The sequence below is a fragment of the Epinephelus fuscoguttatus genome, linkage group LG4, assembly GCF_011397635.1.
Source record: "Epinephelus fuscoguttatus linkage group LG4, E.fuscoguttatus.final_Chr_v1".
In the NCBI taxonomy this organism is placed as follows: Eukaryota; Metazoa; Chordata; class Actinopteri; order Perciformes; family Serranidae; genus Epinephelus; species Epinephelus fuscoguttatus.
The window spans coordinates 9090314-9116972 of record NC_064755.1 but is presented as its reverse complement, the minus strand read 5'-3'; the positions used below and the strand labels follow the sequence as shown (position 1 = coordinate 9116972).

The following is a 26659-nucleotide window of genomic DNA, read 5'->3' as shown; positions in this document are numbered from 1 at the left end:
AGAGGCTTCATTAATACAGTAGGACTACATACTATTTCCATCTATAATTGGTGCCTGATATTTAAAAAAAAGTTTCTAGTTTATTCTAGCTCTCTGCTTGTCTGTTGTGTGCACACATATACACACACACACACACACACACACACACACACACACACACACACAGTAAACACACAGTACAAGGGAAAGCTCTTTATTTCTCTCTGCTCAGACTTTGACCAACAAAACAAAACTCAAACGTCTGAGACAGCAGCAAACAGTCCAGCATCTTTCAGCACAATGCCACTTAAAACCACTGATGAGAAAACGTATTACAACACACAAATAAAAACAGGATTTTTTTTTTTCAAACCATTCCGACTCTGCATTTAACCCAAACAGAGAGCGAAGCGTGTCCTGCCCCGGTTCTCTCTGTCTCTCCTCTGCTGCTGAAAGCTAAAAGGTGTGAGTCATTTGACACAGTCTAAAGAAGTCTCTTGCTTGCTCCACAGCTGTCAATCACTGTTCCCTCAGCCAACAACACAGCTTGCAGTCGCTGTGGCTTGGGTTGGGAGTAGGGTTGGGTGGTAGGGGGGGCAGGATGTCGTCGGGGTAGGCAGTGCGGGATTGGTTGCTCGGCTTAAACTGCGTGAGATGTGATTGAGGGAAGGAAGGGTGGAGGTATCATGTTTGAGTGCCACAAAAGCAAAACCACAAATAAATAAACAGATTTAGTTCAGAGTAGAGTTTATATTGGTTTTAGTGTTACTTTTTATTAGGATTATATCACTTGGCTGAACTTTGTCTGATGACAAAGAGCAACAGTTCAACTCACAGCTGTGAAAACAACAGGAATACTGAAATGTTTGCTAGGAGTGTGTGCTGCCAGTGAATGACTCTAACATGATATGAACTTGTGTGGCCTGCAGGTACACTTCTGTACGTGCCGTCTGTGTGTGTGTGTGTGTGTGTGTGTGTGTGTGTGTGTGTGTGTGTTTGCGTATTCTGACCTTTAAATCTGTCTCTGTGTGTGCATGTCCTGTGTGAGGTTAGCTTTTCTGACTGTTTGCTAGCCACTGTGAAGGCATGCAAACTTACATCAGTCGTGTGTGTGTGTGTGTGTGTGTGTGTGTGTGTGTGTGTGTGTGTGTGTGTTAGTATGTGTGTGTCTATCTGTAGGCCCTGCTGTGCCGTGGGTACGGCAACATGATTGCGTCCACGCTACCTTCGCTGTCCGAGCTGCTGTCAGAGTCGCTGCTGCCGGAATAAACCCAGAGTCCTGGTAAAACGCCAACGCACACAGCTGCCGACGGCAGGTGTAACACGCCTTGACCGGAGCTCAGGGGAGCCGAGGGAGTCTTCGCCGTCAGGCCAGGGACTGTTTGTTGATCTTCAGCTCCCCCTGCTCCTCCTCCTGCTCCATCCTCCTGTTCTGAACAGCACAACATACTGTCAGATTCAGAGCTTGTACATGCAGACATCCTCGTCTACAGCTCTTTTGAAAAGGTCAGAGATTAAAATTTGGAGAGAAACTGTGAATTACATAACCAAGGACCTTAAAAATGAAATACACCGCAAACATTTTGTTTACTAACTGTGTTAATAGGCTATTTTCAGTGCTTGCGCCTGAATAATTTATTCTGATGAATTCCAACTTTCTGTGAAAGCGTTTGCATGCAGGTAATAAGCACTGAGAAGTGGCAAAATAAGACTGTCTAAAAAACCATCTTGTGGAAAGTTTAAAGCTAGAATACAAGATGAATGGCATTAATAAGTTGCGAGGAGAGAAAATCAGCTGTTAGTGAGCAATTCCACCAACTTCAAAAGCCTAATTGGAGACATGCACATGAACTTGTAGACCTGGGGCCAGATGCATAAACGTGTATGTACAAAAACCATGTGTATGCCTTTTCCTACCCATAAACTGGTATTTATAAAGGAAGAATGTGCAGTGGGAATGTGCGCGCCTCACACATTCACAGGGTTTCAGCTCAGATAACTGTGGGTGATATGACAACAAGGTTAAATAGTTCAGAGGCAGAAAGCAATGTTTTTGAGGTTGTTTGCAAACTTCACTGATAGTTTTATCATGTTTGCAGCTTACACGACGTTCTGTAAAATGTCAATCAAAGGCACATTTACAAAGTTAATCTTAAATTATTTATGAGTGACATATTCCAGCATTATTTTTACGTGCATTCATCTCCCTGTTAATAACTGTTTTTGGTCCTATGGAACATTTTGTAAATTTCCACATGAGCACTATAAACGAATCTCTGATTATTCCTCTGATATTTCATGACAATGATGATCAAGATTTTACCACAATGATGGGTTGCAGAAATGTGATAAATTAGTGTTCACGACACTACAAATATCCACAGCTGTGCTTAATTACAGCTGCTCTGGTATCGCTGGAGAACCTTGCCGATGCAACACAGTCAGTGAAATTGCTCTTTCTTTACTGTTTCTCATTGAGAGGTCTAATGAGCAGTGGAAGGGTACAAGTAAAGATATGCAAATAGTTATTTAGTGGCATTTCTACATCCATTTATGGCGAAGTGTGGCTGCGTAAAAGAGGCTCGTCCCTGTGCACCCAGTGCCACAATGACCGACATTAATAGAACAGAATCAGGCATACGCACAGCTTTGTAAATCTGATGAAAAGTATGTGTATGCATATTTCTGCCTCTGTGGGTACAGACAGTTTTAATCGTGGATCTACACAAAGTTTTATGCATCTGGCCTCTGGTAGTTTAAAGCTTAAATTTTCAATATTCTTTTTGCTGCCAATGATTGAAATTATTTTTGTTATGCAAAAGGGTTTGCTTGTAGTGACAAACCCACAGAGAATTTTCATGTTACTCTGCAGTTCCCTTCAGCTCTGGGGACCACTTTAATGTCTTTCATCCCACTGTTTTGGTTTTACGACCCACAACTTTACAGTTTTCATTGAAAAAACTATTTAGAGCCTTACGTTATACCACATCAGTGGCAGTCACGATCTTTCTATTAGCATGCTCAGTGCAGGTGACAGCATCACAGATCATATTTTCAGTAAGACCTTCAACACACCGCGGGTCTCCTCATAAATCTGACCGGAGATGCACTTCACTCTGCCACAGCAGACAGAGGGCCTGGTTATTCCCTGGATGTTATCACAGAGAACTTTTTGTGACACTTGATCTGTTCAATAGACCACTTCTTCAGTTAGGCTGATCTTATTTTGAAATAATTTAATATTACGTGTTTGGAATGCAAAGAGGGTCACAGTGTTTATGTGTTTTGTCGCTGTTTAAATGTAGGCAAATATATGGCTATTTAAAACATATGTCCGGCAGCTGTATATAGCTGGAATTCTGAAATATTAACCTTCATGATGGCCATCAAAAAAAAAAAAAAGACATGTGCCATGGAAACAGGAAGACTGCTTGCTAACATGCTTACAATTAGCTAAAATAATTATTTTGTTGCTTGAAATTGCTCTGCTGCTCCCGAGTGGCAAAAACAAAAATCAGTTAATGAAGCTTTAAATACTTGCCTTTTTACTCCAAATTGAAAATAAGTACAGAATTGCTGTTACAACAATTGTTGTTACTTAGTTATCAGTGAAATATGAAATGTGTCACACAGAAGAAACATTTTTGAAACAAAAGAGGAAACAGCTCTAGATAGTCCTTATTTGCTTATAAGCAAACAGACACATCACCTTCGCCGACACGTAGCTGCACCATGTAATAACTACCATTCCTCATTGCAACAGCCCTGTGGGATCTACTGTACGCTGTTGAGACCACATACATGGATCAAGGTTTGAACCAAAGCGATCAGCATTTAAATTCATGAAAATGGGCTCTGAGGTTTGACGATGAATCCTTAACACAGCCTTAGTGGTAGTACTGAGTAATGAGCTCAAGTCAGCCAGCCCCAGGCTTCCTGTAGACTCAGGTTTAGGTTGGCCTTTGTGCCAGTTTCTCAGGTTTCCATTAAGAGGCAGACCACTTCCACTATACAATGAAGGTCAGTCATCCTTTCCAATTATAAAAGTAATTCCAGCTCTGCATGTAGAAGAAAAATGAACACTCCATGTATGTAATCTATGCATCATTCAATCACGAGCAGTGAGCTGTATAAGAGACTGTGTTTCACCGGTCTGATAGTTCTATCACTCGGCTATTCCAGGAATTGCCAAAGAAGTGAACAACTCAATTTCTGTCCACTTCAGACAGACATTCCTCCTTCTAGGCCTCAGGCTGCAGCCCACCTGTGTGTGTGTCTCCATTTCCTGTCGTTGCTGTTGTTGTGATATCCACCTTCTGTTTCTTACTGCTGTCTGACGACTGGGAGGAGCTGGGTAAGAAAAAGAGATTTTGAAGATTTAAAGCTGCTCAAATTACATGTCCATACCAACATGGACATTAGGCATTTTAACAGCTTTCAGCTCATTGTTTTGATTTTGTGACGCACAGCTTTACTTAAGCATTGAGGTTCAGTCCTGACCCATAGACTGACAGCTCAAGGTTCACTTACTTTGCTATTCTTCAAGCTTTCAGCAGGTGGATCTGCATGTCATCTACTGCTGAAAGGTCCAGGAATATCTGAGTAAGTCAACCTTGAGTTTACAATTTTTATTACTCAATTTACTCTCATCGGTTACATTTTTGGCCACAACAGGAGATGATATGTGCTACAAAAAATGACACTAACTGTGTCATTCGTGGTCTCATAAAAAGTACATTTATCAAATTCAGTGCCCAGAGGTTCATCAGATGGACATCAGTGATAATGTTGCTCTGTGTCTGCTGAATGTGTAAATAGGCAACTGCTTGCTAACAAGGTCCATATTACCCTTATAAGCTAAGTGTTATATTTACAGCTTGTTCTGATGCCCCCAAGCCAACACAAAATCTGCTAATGCAGGCTTTAATTATCTGTGTTCTTACCTGCGCCTCTTCACAGCTCCAGCCAATAAATGGGCCTGAGACAGGTGGCTGGTCCTTTGCTCCGCCCCCGAATGTTTGGGTGCCACCTTCTTTTCAGGCTCTCTGCGGTTTTCGGTGGACGCTTGCTTCACTAGAGCGCTGTGACCGTACAGAGTTAAGGTGAATAAACCATAATGGACCCTTGGAGAGGGAACAAAGAGTGCTGCTCAGGGGCAGGCAGAAAGACACAACCTATTCACAGCAGTCCATTCAACAAGTTACATCCATCGTGCCCTCAGGGGGAGCCATTACATCTCTCCATCAGCGTGCTGGAAAAAGTGACACAGTTCCTAGAGGCTAAAAAAAGCACTCATGCAGGGAAGCAGAGAGTGGTGACACAGATATAGAGCCTAAAACAAGATCGGGAGATGGACAGAGCTCAAGAGACATAAAACTGGGTTGAGATGCAGAGACAGAGGAAAATGAACTGAGAAACACAAAGACAAAGCACACAAGGTGTAAGACAAAAGAGACAGATGGACGGGACACAGCAGACACAAAGTGTAACATCATGTATAAATGAGGTACATACAGTCAGTCAGGTTTTCACTGCATTAACTAAGGTCTGCTCCTGTGTGTGTGTGCGTGTACTTTGTGTTCACAGCAACTGCTTTAAAACGGTCACCGTAGTTACCAGCCTATGATACAGTTTCCACGACAACCCATTCTCTTCTTCATCTGCAGACAAACCTGTCTGTCAGAAACCAGTCTGTCCGCAAAGACGAAGAGAGAATGACGGAGAGGAACAGATGAAAAAGCACAGAGAGCAACAACCAAGGAGCAAAACTACTGTACGTGTATTCAAATGTGCGTTAATGTCATGCGGTGAAATATTTACACTGTGATGTAACAAACAGAACCTATGGATTACAGGAGCTCTGTTTATGAATGAAGCGGTCTGTCATAAATACATACATACAATATTCTGATGTATTCTCTCATGGCTAAAAGTTGAGGTTATGTAATCCAGCATTATGATGCAGATGGAATTTAACAAACAAAAAAGGCTGGTTCTGGACCTCTGACCTGCTGCCCACATCTAAGATTTGTTCAGTGACTGCACCCACTCATAGCTGCTTTCTCCAGTTGGAGAAACCGTCAGCCAATCAGATCTTAGTAGGCAAGATTAAGAATGGAAATACCATCTTCCTACAAACCAAGTTAGGAAAGGTGGACTGATAAATCAGCCAGGCCGATACACTGTCTGATATTAGCTTATTGCAGATATATCCAATTGTTGCCAGGATTGACATTAGCTATTATATAACGTGTAGTTGTCTGGCAAGTGAAAATATTAACAATCAAAACGCCTGGTAGGAAATATGCCAAATAAATTAATAAATTCATTAACAGCATATTAAATAACCTAACATTGTGTGACCTACAAGATATGTTCCCTAGACAATTTAAATATAACCTTTTATTATGCAGAGTGGATTTTGGGATATTAATTACCCACTGATATATTTATCTACCAAAGCCATATCCACAGTGCTCACAGTCCTCCTTGTACACCTGGGCCACACTGCTAGCGTAAGCAGCATTGCTCAGGTGCAGCTGCAGCTGAGCTAGAGAGTCTCAGCTATTTTTACCATGTGACACACGACTTTAAGCAAAAATAGACCATGAAAATAATCTTTTGATCATCATATTGCCATTGCACCATCTTTCATTACACTTTCAATTACTATATCTGTCACATGCATTAAAAAATATATGTATTTTTAACTCAACAATACCTGTTTCCATTTCACAATAAATGTTTTCTGATGTTTTCCTTAATTTGTTAACAGAAGGCTTTTTATTGTGAAATTCTTTCATGACTGTGTTGTTCATAATGCAGTGGCATGCATGGCTCCATAAATGAGTGGAGGCCTGGCTTTTAATTGCGGAAATACAGTATTTAAACTTGCAGGCAGCTCTGCAGCGGCCGTGCTACAGCAACACTGTCTTTGTGAATACTGCACACGTGTGAGCCGCAGCAGCTCAGAAAGGGCAGCCGTCAAGCACTGCTCAAGCAGGTAGTGGAACCTGGGCCTTGCATACATGGTGTAGTTAGGTGATGGCATTACCCATCCTTTTCTCCAAGGAGACCTTTAAACATACCACAGCTCTTCTCATAAAACAGACTGGAGTTACACTTCAGTACACCATGGCAAGCTAGACGGTGAATAGCAGGCTTGGTTATTTATGGTGATGCTTAGTACACCAAGTCCTTTTTCTCCTTTGCCTCTGCCACTAAACCTGTGATTAGTCACCCTCTTCAACAGACCACTTCTTCATTTAGCTTTTTTCCAAGTTATTTCATTTGAAGTGTTTTATTGCCATTTAAATGTAGGCCATTAGATGGCTATATAAAGCAGATGTCCGGTAGTTGTTCTTTATGGCCAGAATTTTGGAATATTAATGGTCATACTGACCATCGAAAAAAAAAAAAAAAAAAAAAAAAAAAAGGCTAGCGTAAACCCTGACCACTGTATGTGTCAGCTGCCAAGTACGAAGTGCCAAATTAAATGTGAAGTCATTTAGAAACAGTGTCACAATTATCAAACATTTAAAAAAGCTTTTACCTGGTTTTACAGAGAGAGAAAAGGTGGGATTTTCAGGTAAAAATACAAGAGCTAAATGATCAGTTAACACAGGGACACAAGATTAAAACTGGAAAAATGTATTTTCCATTTCATGGAGACTTAAAGTCAATGTACAGAAATAAATCGTAAATTGACATATTTCTTCGATCAATGTGAGAAATGCATAGTTAGCTGCTCATAGCAATTGTTAAAGATGTCTGCAAGACGGATATGTCACTGATTGACTGGAGTAAAACCAAACAAAATAATGCCCCTCCCAACACAAAATTGGTGCAACATGAACACAACGTCAGGCTGAATGCATGAAGTGAAACTAGAAGAAATTTCAGTCTAATTATTAAGCTAGAAGAAGAAGAAGAAGAAGAAGAAGAAGAAAATATCTTGTAAATCATAAAGACTGCTTGTAATAAGTTTGTCCTTCAGATAAAGCTGAAGGACAAACGTGTTGACAGACCAATTTGTGTACAGCACACTGCTGGTATCTCACATGAGGATGAACACGTGTAGAAGGTGTGTGTGTGTAATGCAGTCCCAGCAGAAGCTCGAGCTGTGTCTGCCTCTGCCAACACACACAAAGCTGCTTATCATTTATGCAGCGAGAGACTTCCATATTAGCAGCATGGATGTCCTTCAACTGTTGAAAACAGCATGAGGTGCACAAAACTACCTGAAAACAGCTTCACTGCTTAGCTAAGGGTGATATGGGAAAACTTACTGAGAAACTCTACACAACATAGAACACTAAATGGAGAAAACTATTGCTCTGCTGAAACATCACAGTCGCACTCATCACTATGAGCAGTTAGTTTAGAGGCAGTGTGCAGGACACCTGGCACTCATCATGTTCCTTTTCCTACCGATACATTCAACAAACATTCACACTGGCAGATTCAAGAGCCAGCTCACACTGTGTTGCTACACAAGTGCTAAAATGACACATTGATTCTTCAATTATCTGACTGATATTCACCAATTAAAGCTGTAGGTGGTAACTTTTATAAAAATAACTTTTTGTCACATTTGCTGAAACTGCCACAGTATCCACACAGTATTACATGAGAAAAAATAGTCCTCTGCCCATCCTATTGCCTTGTAGCATTTCTTAATAATTCTCATTGCCACACTTGGAACAAAAACAGCCGATCTGAGCCAAGGATTCTCCAACACAGCTGTCAATCATGTCAATCGCTGCTTGTAAACGAAATGTCGAGAGCAGTCGAGCCAAAATTTCACCGGCCAGAGCAAACTCTCAATTTACAGCTAAACAGTACACTAAAATATGTTTCTGAAAACATTTGAGGTGAGAAACAGGCAATGCAATAACAGAATATATTTGATCAGCGCTGCATAGTTTCACAGTTTGACCACAGTTCATGAGCAGTGACTGACAGCTGCGTTAGATACCCCTCAGCTCTGACTGGTTGTTTTCTGTGAGCCCAGATGAATTCTAGCAAATGTCATTCAAAGCACTATAAGTGGGAGGACGAACACAATTTCTTTTATAGACTGTTTTATGTCCTTTTGTGTGGCTGACTTGACAGTTTCAGTAAATGTGACAAAAGGGTTTTTTGTAAACGTAAACAACTGTATCTTTAACAGTTTAGGTTGTTTAGTGTGTACGATACTAAAGATTAGTTTGTTATACAGTTACTTTACAAATCTTAAAATAAGATTCGTTTGCCTTTGTCTGGTTCATTTTTCAACAAAATGAGTACTACAGGTCTTTCTGCAGGGCGATGGTAACTTCGTCTTTGTTTCCATCTTAATACTTATAATAAATAAAACTGGTCATGGCAAGTCCACAGGAACAGAGCTGGGCTTTAAAGTCAAACTGGCATCTTGGTCAAACCATGCAGTTACAACTCCCAAGTCAGTGAAGTGATGCCCATGGGGACCAAAACGACTCTTTCCCCATATACTTAGATTGGGAGGGGGACGTCTGTAAATCAGTGGATACATTTTATTGAGCGTCACAATCCCCACAACATTACTCATTTCATTATCATGATTTGATCCATCCGATAATATTTGGACAGTCTAAAATGGCCGCACAATTAAATAATTCTATTCTCATTAAAATTAGCAGGGCGCTCAACCGCAAGTCAGTTGTTTTGCCTGCAGAAGTCTCTATTGGTCTTGCTCTACGGGCCCAACGATGTGAGAGTCAAACTACTTTGGTTACATGTGCCACTGATCAAAGTCCATAGAAAAGAATGTGGCCCTGCTTCCAGTGTTGTATCCAGGTCTCTTTACACATCAATGAGAGAAAACACAAAAAAGGAGAGTAGTTCACTGCATCTCATCTGTTCTTTGATTCATTATATTGTGTCTTAGCAGGCCCAGGTGTAAAACAAAGGCAACATCTATCTTATTGTATGAGGACAGTTGGGCACATTGCAAGTGCAATCATACTCCATCAACCTGACTTCCATCAACCTCTGTTAACAGGAAGACTGTATCAACACCAACACATCCTGGCACAGCTGATCACTCCCACTCTTACATGTGACTGACACAAACAAAGTCACGTTTTCACAGCAGATATGAGTGAGCTGGCCAAATAAAGCAAACAGGAGAGTCTAAAGACAACTGTGCCACAATACAAACACTAATAATAACACTGCTTTGTCAGCTTAAGTATAAAAGACTGTGGATGTTTCAGTGGGCAGACAGAATTTCTGTTTCAATCAAGTGTACAGGCTGGAAAGTGTGATTTGTAGCCCAAAAATCTCTGCACCCAGAAAAGTAATATTATGGTTATTTTTTGCTACTGGGCAGTGTGAATGATGCCTTTGCATTAAGCGGTTGACTTTAGCATCAGATATAAGGTGTGCACTAGGTTTAGGAAAGCTTTGCATTATGTATTTAATGAATGTTGCTGAAGGCATGCATCTTGTTTAGAAACTTAATCTTTGTTTGTGTTGGTCTGGAGGCAGTTTGAGTGTTTTCAGTTTGAACTGACACTAGTTAAAATAGTGATAAAATGCAAACATTCAAAAACCGAACAGATTGTGATTGTCTGCACGCATCTGAGTGAAGTACAACAATACTAGTCTCCAATTCTCATTGCATAAACAACAAAATAAACTGGACTGCTGTGACTTCAACAACATGTCAGTGCTTATTTTAAACCTGCAAAATCTGTTATTGCTCTCTTAAATGGGGGATAACAGACTAATATATTAAGGCAAATAATCACAGTTTGATACTGGCTTATTAAAATATTTCTTATATAAACCAAGGTGCGATAAAAAAAAGGATATTCTGTATTCCAGTAGTTCCTGCTTCTCCTCATCTCTGCGTTGCTTCTCCACCAGGCACTGTTGCCGGGAGACCTCGTCCAGGAAGCTGGTCTCGTCCTCGTCCAATCCCCTTACCATATTCCCTGTCACCATGGAAACAAACATGCTCTCAACACATGGCAGTAGAGTGACTGCATTTTTCAATAAACAAACCTTAAGAGTCAGAATCCACACACAGATGACCTTCATGTGAAAAGAGAAGCCTGAAATCTAGCTGACCTTCACGGAAAAAGACAATAAGGCATGTGTACTTCTAAGACATGTTTGGAATTTACTGTTGATTTTAAACACTGACACTCAATCTTTTTTAAACATACTAAAAACTGTTACTGTACTGTGAATGCTTGAATTGATTTTTTTTCCCAATCTAATCTCTTTATTAAAATCTGTAAAATAATGAGCATAATCATCATCATTGCAGAAAAATGCACCTGTGTCATTATATATAACAATAATGGGTTCTTAACACTGATGCATCCATGTGTAAACAATATTTCAGTATTTTAGCTGGCAGCAGTGAAGCTAATTCAAAAAGTGCACTGTAGAGTTTTCCTTTATATACACAAAAGTTGGACTTGCTAAATGGACGTTCATTTGTATAGTGTCTTTCTAGTCTTCTGACCACTCAAAGCGTTTTAACACTACATATTCACCTATCCATACACACATTCATGCACTGGTGGCCAAGGCTACCATACAAAGTGCCACCTGCCACTAGGGGTGGGCGATATGTCCCCAAAATAATATCATAATATTTCAGGGTACTTTTGTGATAACGATATTCTTATGACAAATTAGTCACAAAAAGTCAATAAAAGACTAAAATAATCTCTCATATCTTACGTTTGTAAACAACAACAGTAACTCAGAGTTAGATCCAGATTCTGTATACAATATTTATAGCACAACAAAATAAAATCTACCACAAATTACACATTTAAACAGCTCCTAAATACAAAAAATGTCCCCTGGATCTACATATATAAATTTACAGAGGATTTCCTTCTCTTTTAGCAAAGTCCTAAATGATTGAGTTGTTTTGTTTTTTTCCACCTAGACCTTTATGATCCGCCATTTCTCCTCTAACTGTTTTGCCCTCTTTTGTCAAGTATGATAAAATCACCTGACAACACCGACTTACATGTGATGGAAGAGACGCTGTGCTGTTGCCAGAGGAGTCGCTGAATGACTTCCCTCCACAGGGAGGGTAACTCACAGTAACTTGTTAAAAGAGTCTGAGAAGACCAATGTTGTTCATAAAACATTCAGGATGCCCATAATTTTACTTTCAGCCATACTTGTTGTTGCCATGGGTAACAGTATGATGTCAATATGTCAACAAGTCAACATATCGCAAGTATCACAATATGAATTTTTCATATCATATTAAAAATTATACCAGTATTATCGTGAACGAGATGATATGGCTCACCCCTACCCGCTACTCAGTTAAATATTAACACACACTCACACAGTGTGGGGTTCAGTATCGTGCCCAAGAATACTTTAACATATGGACTTGAGGGGCCGGGGATTAAATCACTGATCTTCCAATCAGTGAACAACCCGCTCTACCTCCTGAGCCACAGCCATTATGTTTACATTCACTGTTACTGTATAAATTTGTTGACCTTTTGCTTTTTTGTAATAGCTCATCTAACCTTTTAGGTCTTGAAATTATTTAGATGAAACCATTTGAGAAGTTCAGAGGGGAAATATCTTTTTGGTGGAAATGCTACATCTGACATCTAAAATGTGACAGGGGGCCCAACCACACACTGCTTTACTCAGGTGTCACAAGCCAAAAGGCTGGGAACCACTAGTTTAATCTTTAGTAACATAAAATAACTTAAATATTAAGTACCTCAAACTGTATGTACATACAGTACTTGTAGTAAAGGTACTTTGCACCACAGACCTCTTTCTTTGGACGCTCCCAGCCTGATAAATGGCTTCATCTGTCAATCACCACGTCCCCAGTTGTACTGCAGGTTTTCTGTCAAAAGTCTCAAGCCTCATCTGTTGATGTCATCGTGGTACTTTTTGCCAGACTTCAGAGAGCTACCTCAAGGGCCACAGAAGACATTTTACAGCTGTTTTTGCAGCTTAGGAACCATCATGAATAAACTGATCTTGACGTATGACATTGGTGGAGTGCCCATTTAATTGTGATAAACTATGCCTTTTGTACATAGTTGCACATAATTACCGACTCATTGTCTTGGTGGAGTAGCAGTGGAAAAGTGTTGATTTAAGCCTAGATAACAAATTGAGGTAAAAGTCCTTCTAACAAATACAGCAAAGAAAACAGAGACAAAGACTCACTGAATTTAAATTGCTCCTCATATTCCTCTTGTTTCTTGTCTTTCTGCTCCTGCAATCGCTCAAAGAGAGAACGTGGGTCATACTCCTCCTCTGGGGCCTCTGAGGAGTACACAGACAAATATGTGGATGTAAGCATAGCTGTATGTGATGTAGAAGTTTGATGTGTTTTGAATCTGTGTGCAGGTGCATGTGTTCTTACGCTCTGGGTCTTCAGGTTTCCTGACTTTCTCCCATTCCTCCTGTCTCTTCTTCCTCTTCTCATCAAGCTCAGCTTCCGACACAAACTTCCTGCTGAGGTCGACGCCTGCTGTCTCGCCCCCTGCCATTTCAACTGACCTGCACAGTGCACACAAACACTTTATAAGCGCATCACTCCAACAAAATTATGTTTTTAACTCAAGACTTGACACAGTCTATTTCTGTAGGGCCATAATGGGCTACAAGTTAAAGAAGTCAATAACAGTGGCTTTCAGTGTTTTCTCCTCTGGGGACCCATGCTGAGAACTCACGGATTTATTGATTTATTATTTTCCTATGTACAAATGGGAGAAATCAATCTAATTAGAGATGCACTCAGCGATTTGGGAGAAAGCTTGCTGATATCTGAATTTAACACTCAAACAAATACACATCTCCCATCATTGTTCCTTTAACAGCTTTGGTATTATCTCTATATAGAGATATGATATTATTCATGCTTCATTGTAGTCTAGTCCCACGAGGCTTCATTGTAGTCTCATGGGTGAGGACGTGGAAGAGAAAGAATAGCCGGTGTTGCGCTGCTCATTGCAAACATTGATTGCTTGGCCTGTGGCACAGCCGCTTCCATTTTTTTTTGGAGAACTGCTCATACAAACATGACTTTTGAGTTCTTCTTCTACCACTGCCAATACCAACATTTTCCAGTAACAGAAATAGGAAAGCAGATCCACTCCTGAAACACACACTCATGTTCAGAAACACTGGTGAAGTACACTTAACAGAATTATTCATTTCCAAACAGAGTTGGAAATTAACTTTTTTGTTCAACTGCCACTGTGGCTGGTGGGCTCTAAAATATACCAGCTACTCAATAGATTTAATTAGCAGAGGTATTTTGTCCAAACTGCACAAAAAGTAACATTAAACGTTCTGGAATCTCCAGCAATACACCCAGCAAGTGTTTGTCTTTGTACTGAGATCCTCATTAGCTTTAGCACTGCAGCAACGATTCTTTCTGGGGTCCACAGTGTGTGGGGAGTAGACTGAATGAACAGTTCTCAAGATATGCAAAGGACACACAGACAGGCAGAGATTTCTTGCTTTATAGTTGAAAGTGTATTAGATTCAAATCACTATCTTCACCTTTCATACTCTGCTAAAGTCCCCTCAGCAAACCCTTTAAAACCACTGCTACTGACTGCTGCACATCCACTACTTACCTGCAAATATGAGCTGATCAAAACCACCTGAAGCTACAATTCAGTGATGCATCTGTTTAATAAATGCAACTTATAAAGTTTCAAAAATGCATGTGCAAAGCCCCTACAGAGAGGGCATTAACATGCTGCTACTGTATTTACCAAGGCATTGTTTATTTCTCTGTGTGCCGTAGAGGTTCTATAATGAATCAATTCATTAATAACATATAGTACTTCTAATAATAGTACAATTAGAGTACCAAACTAAGTCTATAAACTAGACTTGTCCTAACTGTTGGACTTTTCCACTGCAGTCTTTGTATTATTTTGTGTTGGATTTCTGTCACCTGACTGTAAATACGTTAGTTGAACAAAAGTCCCAAGTCCCTGAGATAAACACTCACAGATATATCACCATGTGTTGATATGCATGCTAATGTGTGGCGACATTTTCAACCTACATGCAAGTGAGTTGTGTGATGCTATTTTTTGTTTTATGACGTATGTGGTGTCACGCTGCCTGCATCAGTGAGGTCACCATAAAGACAACATATGTAAACCCCAACATGGACAACAAGATGACAGCATCATGTGTGAGAGTTAGGACTTAAGTGAACTAAACCTGTACGGTTTTGGCTCTCCCTTGTGGCCATCTTTAATCATCACAAGGAATTTGAATTATAGTAATTTAAAGAACATTATTTTCAACGAAGACAGCTGAAGAAAATCATAAAGATCGCACACCTGATTTGCAACGAGGAGACGATCAAGTAACACACGATGTTTGCTTCATGGACCAAAGCTTTTCGTTTGTATCGGCCGTGTTACTTCACTCAGCATAAAGGCGACGAATACAACGTTAGCCGCTAATGGCTAGCCCTTTAAAACAAAAGAAGCACCCAGCTGCTGATACCATAATTTCTTGTCAATACATCAATAAACCTGCAGTACAACAGTCTGACTCATTGGCTCTCTGTCGTTGTAGTTTAACGTCAGATGCTGGAGCGGTAAAGCTGTGGACACGCAGATGCCTTGTGTGCTGCAACCCCGGCTAGCATTAGCTTCATTAGCTATATATTACGTTGTTGTCACCGCTATCAGAGGCCGAACATCATGCCATGCTGGAGAAGCAACGCTATGAGCTGCACAACCGAGCATACTTTAGTTTCAGCTCACTGCCGAGTCATGTCCTGTTGAATAATGTCTGTGCCAGTTAAACTTACCGAGCTCCGCTAGTTGGTATGATATTACCAGCTCCAAATCAATGACGTTTTGTGTCACAGTAAAAATACCCCGTCACAAATTTTGACGCGCGACTGTAGTTCCGACCTGCTCTTCGGCAGCAGGGCTGAGAGTCTTTCCTGAAATAAACTTAATGGCTGAAATTAAATACAAATTTACAAACAAGGCAACAGTGCCTTCGAGTGGCGACACTAGAAATAGCTATAACCTACATGGGAAATCTAGATTCAAAACGCCTGAAATGTCCTACAAACAGAGTCGCCGTACGCTCACTATGCAAATTGAGTAACGTTAGGTTAAGCAAGTTACGCAAGGCCTCCACTTCTCCCTCGTTAAAGGGGGTGACAGAGTTTCCAACCTCACGTGAGAGGATGAGACGAGCTATCCCTGCGGTCATGGAAAGTGAAAAACACCATGAGAGTGAACTGCAGGATCAGCGGTCAGGTAAACTGTGTTCTCCCTTTGCTGTCAGCACATAACAGTGACGTTAAGTCGATGTGTTAGCTTAAAGTAACGTTACATCTCTAGCCTGTCTGTGAGTGTTGCTAACCGAGCTCACTGAATGAGTCTGTCTGTATCTTGCTTGTTTGTCACTTTCAGGCTGTCTTCTGTGATTTTGTGACTGGCAAATGTTACAGTGAAATACAGCTATTTATTACGTGTGATAAACGCTAACTGTTAATGGACAATCATGCTTATAACCGGCAGTTCTGAAAAATAACTGCGTTTTACTCGTTTTGTCTTTCTTTATCATATACTACTTTACACTCTATTAGTCCCATAGGGGGAATTCAACGTTGATTCAATTTGATCACTGTACCAGACTGTTAACAATATTATTAGTTATTTTAAATGCATGCTCTTTACTTTATGGTAGCCTTGTGCATCATATATTTTGCTCAGCCAGGGGCGGATCTAGAGTAGCCTAATATTCATGGGGTGGCAACAGGGTGTCACTGAGAGCTTCAAGGGGTGGCAGGAACAGCATATGCAAATTTAATCACGTTTATGTAGATTTAGTTGGTGACTTAAAAATAATGAAATAATGATATTTTAACTCAAAAGCATGACATTATTGTGGCACACCAGTAAAGCATTGAATAGAAATACCAAAAGGTGTCTTTAGACATAAATTAATTATTAATTAGGTATCACTTTAAAGTCGGATCTAGCAGACATAGTTTCAACAAATGTAAATAATATTTTAAGAGATGCTTCTGATGATTTAGAGAGGTGGGAGATTTTGCCTCTCTCGCTCTGGGGTAAAATTGACACCTTAAAAATGAATGTCCTCCCACGACTAATCTACATTATTAGTGCTCTCCCACTCCCCTTTGACAAAACCTACTTTCAAAGAATCAGTTCATTGTTTTCTTCCTTTATCTGGAATGGAAAGAGAGCAAGAATTAGTACTTCAAAATTGTTTCTTGACTGAGACAAAGGTGGACTGGGTCTTCCAAATTTGGAAAAATATTACTTTGCTATAAATTCAAGATATCCTTTAAAATGGGCATGTAATTATAGTACAGAATTAACAACTTGGGAGGACATAGAAATAAGAATTATGTCCACAAACAAATCCAAAATATCTCTTAAATCAATGTGGTTCAACCCAAAACATCTGAAAAACATCGACAATCCTGTCATTAGATTTTCTTGTGAAATTGCAAAATATTTGCATAACTCATTAGATTTTGATGGACACAACTCATCTAATAATCCAGTGTGGTATAGTAGTCTTTTTACAGTGCAAGGTAAATCATTAGAAAATAAGGAATGGGAAAGAAGGGGAATTTCCTCATTGATAGATCCGTTTTCAGATGGTAACATGATGTCCTGATGATCTGACAAGTAAAGATTTTTGGTTATACCTGAAAATCAGATCACAACTTACAAAATTTCTTGGGGAACGTACACAACTTGCTGAAATACCTAACTGTGAAAATAAATTAATAACAATAATGAAAAAGAAAAGTCATATAGGTAGCAAAATTTATCAGAGATCAGATCATAAATGGTCTGAAAAATACTATCAACATCTCCCTAGAGAAAACCTGGGAGAAAGATCTAGATGAGAAAATAGATCCTGAAACATGGACATCAATTTGGCAGAAATTACATAAAATATCGATAAATAAATACAATAAATTATAAGTTTATTAACAGGACGTATTATACTCCAAGAAAACTTAAGCTTGAATGAATGAATTTATATAATAATGAAATGTGCTGGCACTGTAATAAAGAAAAAGGTTTATTTGTTCATATGATATGGCAATGCCCTAAACTGCAAATATTTTGGAAGAAAGTTATGTTATATCTGTCAACAATCATCAAGGAGAACATCCCATTAGATCCCAAACTATGCATTTTGAACTATATGGATGACAAAAACTGGCCACATTTTAAGAAAAAAATTGTGTCTGTTGGCCTTATGAGTGCAAAACGAGTTATTGCTACTAACTGGAAGACTACTGATAATATTAATGCAAAATCTTGGATACAAACCTTTGAAACACTTCTAAGTTTAGAGCAAACATCCAATTCTATATACACTTCCTCCTACAAAACTTGGAATCAAATTAACGTGGAATTTCACAACAATATCACCTGCCCTGACTAAAAAACATTATTTATGACGCATGCTGGCATATTGGCACTTATATATGAAAAGTATGTGTAGGTGTGAGGTCTGTGTTATAATTATATGTATGTTTATGTCAAGGATTGTATCAAAGATCTGAATCTAGCGTCCACTCCAGGATACAAGCACAGTTGTATATGAACTCTTTTCATCATCTCAAAATGTTGTTATCAGTTTTCTTTGTAACTGACCTGACTGTTGATCTACTATTGTGAATTCTTTACTCCCTGAGCATCAAAAAGCAAATAAAATATTAAAAAAAAGAAAGAAATTAATTGTTCTCTTTCCAAATTCTAAGATTTCTTTCTTTCTTTCTTTCTTTTTCAAATGACACACAACATGGATGTCTGAACATTAGCCCATTACTTAGCCTAAAATGTTGCCAGACCATTATTGGATAATAAGATTTTTTTAACATGCTCTTTTTTAAATTAATCAAATTTCACAGTCCTGATAGATGGATAGCCAGATAGATAAGATAAACTTTATTGTCCCAAACGGGAAATTTGTTTTGGGCACATAGCACATAGTGCGACATAGCTGGATAGCAGATACAACCATCATGTACAGTCAAGACACACAGGCAAGACAAGCAAAAGGCCCAGAGAAAGACCACTCATAGTGTTAGGGGGTAATAGACAAATACTGTATTTACTACTTTTACATTTGTGAATATGAATTTAAAAAAAAATGTTAAATTAATAAGGAATGAGCTAAATTGTTGTTTTTTTTTATCATGGAGAACAAAAAGGGAACATTTTGCATTGCATCATTGACTATAATGATTTAATGAGTTTATGAGTGAATCTACAGACCCAGAATAAGTGAGAAAGATGTGTCAGGTTGTGATTCACATCACATCATATATCATTTTTGAACTTCCAAAGGGAGAAAATCATATCTGTCACATACCAATTCCAATATGATATTGTGCAGGGGACAGCAACAATGTTGTTCTTACTTTGTGGTTATCTATTTTGGTGCCAGAAAAACAAATCTTGCCAACTAGAAAGCCCCAAGGATCAAGGAGAGATGCTACTCCACTCCTAAATGACGTATGACTTCTGGATGGAACACCATCAAAAACTACAGAAAATTCTCTTGGAGTTATAGGAACATTATACCTGGAGAGACATGGTTAGAAAAAGGCCATTACAATCAATAACCAAGACACTAATACTTACCACCTTGGAGCTAGTTTTCAAGGAATAGGGATTTGTTCATAATACAATACCGCAATTGTTCCAAATGTAAAAATTGTGAGGTAAGAAGTAGCCTAATGTTTGTAGATTAATGCCAAAGCTAACAAAACCTGTTTGAGGAAATGAGAGAGTTTGATAAGGAGTGTATAACATAATAATTATTTAGACTACATAATAAGATAGACTACACAAGGTGGATGTAGGGTTTTTAATGTAATCTTCAGTAATCAAATGTATCTATGGAGTTTAAACCGCTACTACAGTGAATTAAGAACTGTAGTGAGTTTGTGAGCAAAGCTGTCTTCCTAAACAAGGTTAGAGTAGTCAAGTATCTCCAGAGGAGACATGCAGAGGCTGCAGCAGCACAATAACAGAAAAATATACAGATAAATACAGAAAAGTAGAAAATAAATCATTTGAAGTAGGCTATATAAAATGAAAAGAACACAATAGAAATACAAATAGAAACTATGCAAGAGCAATTAAACTCAAGCATACATGGCAAGTAGTAAATCATTTTATAATTATTATTTAATAAGGAGATTGGCCACTTGCATAATAAAAGGCTGGTTTGGATTTTGGAATTAAGGCGATTACTGGCACAAGTAGTGGGGAGAGGATTTAAGAAGACTTTGGGTAAATACTTCTTTCAAATGTTGTGCCAATTTAGAACAGAACAGTTTATAAAAATCTGCTGCACAGCCATCAGTTCCCAGAGATTTATTGTTTCCAATTGCTTTATTCAAATGAATTATTCCAATTTCATTGGAGAAAAGGACACAGCCGATTTGGTTCATTTCTTAACATTGGGAAGAGTTTCGGGGGAAAAAAACCTCAAATGCAGATTACTGACAGAATTTCCTCTTTTGGAAATTACTGTAAAAGTTGGCACATTATGCTGCTAATATGGGTAATCAATATTGCCACAATTTGTTTTTTGAATTGTTGTATGGAGTTACTTTTGGTTTGTTGCTTTTCTGCTCACACTCTTCCAGCTAAAGCAGATCAGTGAAATTAACTTTGATTTGGACTCTCTGCGGGTTTAGAGGAAAAAATAAGTTTTTAATCTTCATAATCTCCCAATTATAACAGCACTCCCTTAAAGTTAAAGCTTAACATTAAACTAATGTATTAATATTTTCAGTGACTAATGTATGCTGAAGAACTGAGCTATTGAATCACACACCCCATGTGACCTCCGATTTCTGATATCAATGGCAGTTAAAGGTGCGATTTCTGAATCTTAAACCCATATTTTCATATACCCTAGGGGCCTTTTGTTATTTTGGGGTACTATGAATAATAGAATAATAATAAAAATGGTAATCTCTGCCCCTGTCTTTTTTTTTTTTTTGCATAACCACTGGTGTTTGTTTCCATGAGCAGCTGCAGCTTGGGTGTGTTTATTCTCCTGATGTATGAACTGAATCACTTACTCATAAATTCATGATTATCTAATATAATTTTGAACAAATTCATGATACATAAATATTATACATACATCATATCTATGCATTGTTGTATTTTTCTTTTACAAAGTAATGCAATGTTTAAGTCAGGCCTGATGTTGCCTTACACATAAAAATGATTCCAGTCTCTTTAACAGAGTGAGGTATACAGCTTATAAATCAAACACTGATATCATATTGGTACTGGGTGTCAGCAAATACCCAAAGGCCAGGTTGTGGTATCAGGACTGAAAGGGTGTGATCAGTTCATCTCCAATATTCACTGACAGTTTCTGCTTCCATTGTGGAAAAAAAGACAGTAGTGTGGATTAGACATCAGACTTTAACCACTGATTGTGACTCACCTTTGTATTGTCTCATCTTTGCTGCAGACCACCTTTGCTGTTGCCGGAGGGCACTGTATCAAGTTGAAATTCGGAATAATTTGTACGGCTATCTGGTGAGTGTTAACACATGAAATTTTGGGCTTGCTGCATGCAAACAATTTAAAGTGTGATTTTAATGGCATTTTGATCTTACGTTGTGGAACATAAATGGTAATGTGCATGACATCAGAGTTAAACTACTGACTGCGACAGTAATTTTTGCTGCAGACCACCTTTGCTTATGCCAACATGCCTAAAAGTAGCTGTGCAAGCAGAAGTGGATGCGTGAGGCAAAGCGGCATGCACGGCATGTGCAGCCAATTCAGGGCAAGCTGTGCTGCAGATGTGCATGAGGCGCCTGGCAAGCAATGTTGCACACATGGCTAACATGAGGGCAGAGGAAGCACAGCAGATGTGCATTAAGTGCCTGGCAAGCAACGTGCACACATTGCTACCTACCTGTAGACACCGTGTTATATAGAGCCTTTTAAGGTCACCTGTCAATAAAAACTTCATTATATACGATAAGTGAAAACCTCACCATATACATAACGAATTTCCTGTATTTATGTTCTTAAAAAAACAATAAACACCCCCTCTTGTACTGTAATAGTAACATCCGTCCTGGCAAGAGTGTGTTGGTTGTTTCCTAGATCACAAATATAATGTAATTGATCAATGTGGTTAAAACAGTAATTGGCAAACTTGATGATGTTGGGTTGGTTTTTCCTTTGTGTACTAACTTGATGTTTGATTTGTCTTCTCCTTTATATGGTTTGTGTTTTTAGATGTTTTGCCGATGGAGTTGTGAACATTCCATGGCCACACCTGGAGGAGCTACAACAGAGTTAAGGGGTATTTATACTTGTGTGGCAAACCTTATGTCATAGCCTACTCACGTGACCTGTGCCGTTATGAGCATTTATACTTGTGTGGTGGTGTGTCTGTGTCGCTCTGCAGGTACACCTCCAAAACACTCACTGCTCTCTTAGTTTTATACCTCTTCTTTATATTTGCACTCTTCCCAAATTGTATTGAAATTGCTGCACAGCAGTTCCCTGAGGATAAAGTTCATCTTATCACAGCATGCAGATAATCTTTGACACTACAAACATACCACCTGATATGATAGCCTAAACGTGTTCATGTGCTGCTGGAAGATATTTGTGCAACCACTTGGCTGCATTACTTAAGCAGACAGCTCATTTGAGTACACTGGCAACTAAAAATGTTATAGCTGTTCTTCCTAAGCAAACAGCAAGTCTGGTACAAACCCTGCACCCAGGTAAACACAAAAACAAAAAAAAAAATCAACTGTCTTTACTGCTTTTATTTTGATAATTGTTACCAACAAGTATAATTCCCACTCTCAATTTCTCAACATTTGGAAAACATAACAATCTTGTGCAAAATGCGCAACGTGTTTTGTCAGGGCATCGCTCCAGAACCAGTGGACGAGCTTGTCGTGCAAAAGCCTTGGACCTGTGGGAGGAAATGTGTGCAGACTATGCAGTACAAAGCACATAAATGGTAATTTTATTATCCAAATACTAATAAAAATACAGATTTATATAAGGTGACAACAAGTCTACTAAGACATGAACATAGTGTTTTTGGAACAGTGATGTAAGCAGCATCCTTCCTCTGCAAAGACTGTTGATAGAGTGTTTACTCTCACTATGGTGGCATCAAAATGTTTTCCCCAAAATTTCCCTTACTACCTGTCTCACATTACACACTTCCACACTGCATTTTGTTCCCGGTAAGTGGGCTGAACAAACCCACGTACAGAGTCTACAGGTGTCACCTGAAATGCCACGGATAATTGAAGAGTAAACACCAGCGCTGGGTTAGCATGCTTCGCCCTAGGCTTACTGCAAGTAGGTTTTATGAGGCAGGTCATGTTAGGTTAGAGTCCACTGCAAAAACACTCTGAATAATTACACTCTGAAGAATTACGATGGGTGCCTGACTGACCACAGCCATGAGAACAAGAGGTTCTTTGGCACTGTATATATTTGGCACTGTATATATATATATAATATATATATGTATATATATATATATATATATATATATATATATACAACAACAACAAAAAAAACAGGGCATTTACTAAGGGGAAATCACCCACTGCAACTGCAAATGGGACCATCAAGCACCAATGGGTGTTCTCAGCCCTAGGCTCCAGGGGGCAGTAACGAGCCTGTTACCGTAATGTATTATGGTTTCCTGCACTGCAGTGATGCAAAGATACCGCTGAGGGACAGACTAATCAAGGTAACACAGTCTTTAAACCCCCCCCCCCATCATTCAGTCTTTGTAAATAGAAGATAGGCCTACTATAGAGAATCTATCACCATTGATGAACTCCACAGCAAATATTTTAATTTGTCATGGTTGGAAAAGCACAGGTGTCACTAATAACACTAAAGATGGCTCTGTGCTATTCAAGCGCTCCAGTGAGGGTGACATGGAGCAAGTATGCAGGATAAAAGGATCCTGAAATCAAAGCAGCTACATGGAAATGAGCCATCGTTAATTCACTTACATACACAGGGTTCCTACAGCTTAAGGCAAGTTAGACGGGAGATTCTTCTGCCTTGATTCACACCGTGCCAAGTTAAAAAACCTTTTTGCATAAAATACACCAAGCCTTGCATACATAACCTTGTAGCAGTTTCAGCCATCCCACAAAATCTTTATTTAATAGCCAATTTTCACTGAAATTTCAGTTCCCCATGTCGTCCGGAGAATAGGGACAACCATATTTAAAGTGTGTTTTGGGTGTGTCTTGAATCAACTAAACTTAACAACAGAATCCTCACCGCCGACCAGTGTTTTGGAGGTGTACCTGCAGAGCGACACAGACACACCACCACACAAGTATAAATGCTCATAATGGCACAGGTCATGTGAGTAGGCTATGGCATAAGGTTTGCCACACAAGTATAAATACCCCTTAACTCTGTTGTAGCTCCTCCAGGTGTGGCCATGGAATGTTCACAACTCCATCGGCAAAACATCTAAAAACACAAACCATATAAAGGAGAAGACAAATCAAACATCAAGTTAGTACACAAAGGAAAAACCAACCCAACATCATCAAGTTTGCCAATTACTGTTTTAACCACACTGACCAATTACATTATATTTGTGATCTAGGAAACAACCAACACACTCTTGCCAGGACGGATGTTACTATTACAGTACAAGAGGGGGTGTTTATTGTTTTTTTAAGAACGTAAATACAGGAAATTAGTTTTGTATATGGTGAGGTTTTCACTTATCGCATATAATGAAGTTTTTATTGACACGTGACCTGAATCTGAAAAGATAAAACATGCAACTGAAAAAAATAAGACCTCAAATGTTAAAATACATATATGGAAGTGAAAAATGAAAATAAATTATTCATTCAAAAGAATTACCAAAGTGAATCAAAATTATATTTAACCTGAAAAAACGTTTCATTAGGGCTGCTCGATTATGGAAAAAGTCATAATCACGATTATTTTGGTCAATATTGAAATCACGATTATTTACATGATTATGTCTTTGAATTTGGAACAGCATTTATTGAACATTTTAAAAAACACTCTCCTGTTAAATATATAAAAATATCTTGTAATGTAGTAGCAGGGTCCAACGTTAAGGTTTTTTCCTACTTGCCCTGTCGGGCAAGTACTTCTCAAATCTACTTGCCCCATCTAAATTCTTACTTGCCCTGCTTAAGAGGTTCTTTTTCTGGCTGTGTGGTGCATATTTTCGCTCATAACTTCTATCTTATGTCAGCAGAGATGATCAGCCAATGAAGGCAGCAGCACATAAAAAAGCAGCACACTGCAACTGGCCCCTCCGAGGACAGAAACAGGAGAGGAAATACACGATTACAGGCCTGGACTTTATATTTTTAGGGTAAGGCCACTTTGGCCTTTGATAAATACAAATTTATTGGGGCATCACGGCCAAAATGTGGGGCACCAAGGCCAAAACAAATGGCGCAATAACAATATGTGCTAATTACATTGAATGAAGACAAAACAATATATGTGTTGAAAAACAGCACTGACTTTATTAAAACTGGGTGTGCATGACTGGGGATATATCTCGTTTCTTGTTGTTTTGATTCATGTCCCTTATTTTTTAAGTCTTTGAAATCTCTTTATTCTTTTGTTATCTCCTAGTTATTAAGAAATTATTATTAGAAGAAGATTCTTTATTGTCCTTTCTCAGCACATAACATACATTGAAACTAAATTTGACCTCTGTATTTGATCCATCCTACTGTATACACTGGGAGCAGTGGGCAGCTGCAGTGCAGCATCCAGGGACCAACTCCAGTTCTTTTGCCAATGCCAGTGGTCAGGGTCACTGACAGGTGTATTCACCTAACATAGCCTACATATCTTTAATTATATAATTATTTATATGTCTCTATGTATATTTTTACATAAATTCCCAATATTTTATTTGCCTTTAAAAATCCTCTTCCTTCATTTAATTAGACAATGTTTATTGTATTGTATTCTATGTATTAATTCTCTACAGAATCTTGTATGTTCTTTAATGTGTGTTCAATTTATTAAAAGAAAAAACAAAAAAACGTTTTGTTGAATCCTGCAGCAAAGTGAGCCCTCTTCCTCAGAGAGGATCTTTGCCTCCCAGTTTGTTCCTGGCAGCAGAGCAGAGTGAACCGTCTTTCTTCTCAGAGGATCTTTGTCCCATCTCCGTGCACAGACATATATACATAGGGTACGTCCCAAGTCTCTTAAATTACTGCTAGTGTTACTGCTAGCTGACTTTGCTAGCTGTTTAGCCCCTCCCACCTTGGAAAAAATGCGAGGAGCTAGCGCTAGGAGCGATGAGCGAACATTGTCGGTTTAAAAGACATGAGACGGCCTTACTCTGAAGCGTCACGTGAAGCGACGTCCATTCCTGATGACGGCGGCACAACTGGCTCTGCTCTTATACAGTCTATGGATCTGCTGCGTAACGGAGCCAGCGTTCATAGCGTACATCCCAAGTCCCATTATATTCGCTGATCGAAGCCGTAACCCCCTGCCCCCCGCCGTCATGATTTTGGTCACACAGTTTTGCATGTGTTACCATTGTTATTGAGACATTTGCCGAAGTTTGTGGCAATTAAAGAACGGTC

The 26659-nt window shown here is 39.0% G+C and overlaps 1 protein-coding gene, 1 long non-coding RNA gene and 1 pseudogene across 3 annotated transcripts; 2 read left to right on the top strand and 1 right to left on the bottom strand.

Annotated features, from left to right (window-relative positions):
* Positions 1-26659, top strand: part of LOC125887275 (uncharacterized) — a 753166-nt pseudogene that overhangs the window by 239069 nt on the left and 487438 nt on the right.
* Positions 178-15934, bottom strand: psme3ip1 (proteasome activator subunit 3 interacting protein 1). The gene is made up of 7 exons (XM_049575139.1): positions 15803-15934; positions 13379-13515; positions 13180-13278; positions 10816-10937; positions 4923-5062; positions 4244-4329; positions 178-1411 (listed from the first exon to the last, which is right to left on the bottom strand). Exons 2-7 carry the CDS (start codon positions 13503-13505, stop codon positions 1149-1151), a joined length of 837 nt encoding a protein of 278 aa, XP_049431096.1. The 5' UTR covers positions 13506-13515; positions 15803-15934; the 3' UTR covers positions 178-1148.
* LOC125887987 (uncharacterized) lies at positions 16126-25954 on the top strand. Of its 2 annotated transcripts, none has more exons than XR_007449270.1 (3): positions 16126-16265; positions 21508-21575; positions 25300-25954. It is a non-coding gene; the product is annotated as an uncharacterized LOC125887987 (long non-coding RNA). The 2 variants fall into 2 exon arrangements; XR_007449269.1 differs by having other exon boundaries at positions 25297-25954.

Excerpts from the sequence above, each read along its gene's own strand:
- psme3ip1 (XM_049575139.1), bottom strand. The coding sequence starts at position 13,505 with ATGGCAGGGGGCGAGACAGCAGGCGTCGACCTCAGCAGGAAGTTTGTG. Across the intron at positions 10,938-13,179 it reads TGAGGAGCAATTTAAATTCA|GGAATATGGTAAGGGGATTG; the intron begins GTGAGTCTTTGT and ends CCATGGTGACAG. Across the intron at positions 4,330-4,922 it reads GGAGCTGTGAAGAGGCGCAG|CTCCTCCCAGTCGTCAGACA; the intron begins GTAAGAACACAG and ends TTTCTTACCCAG.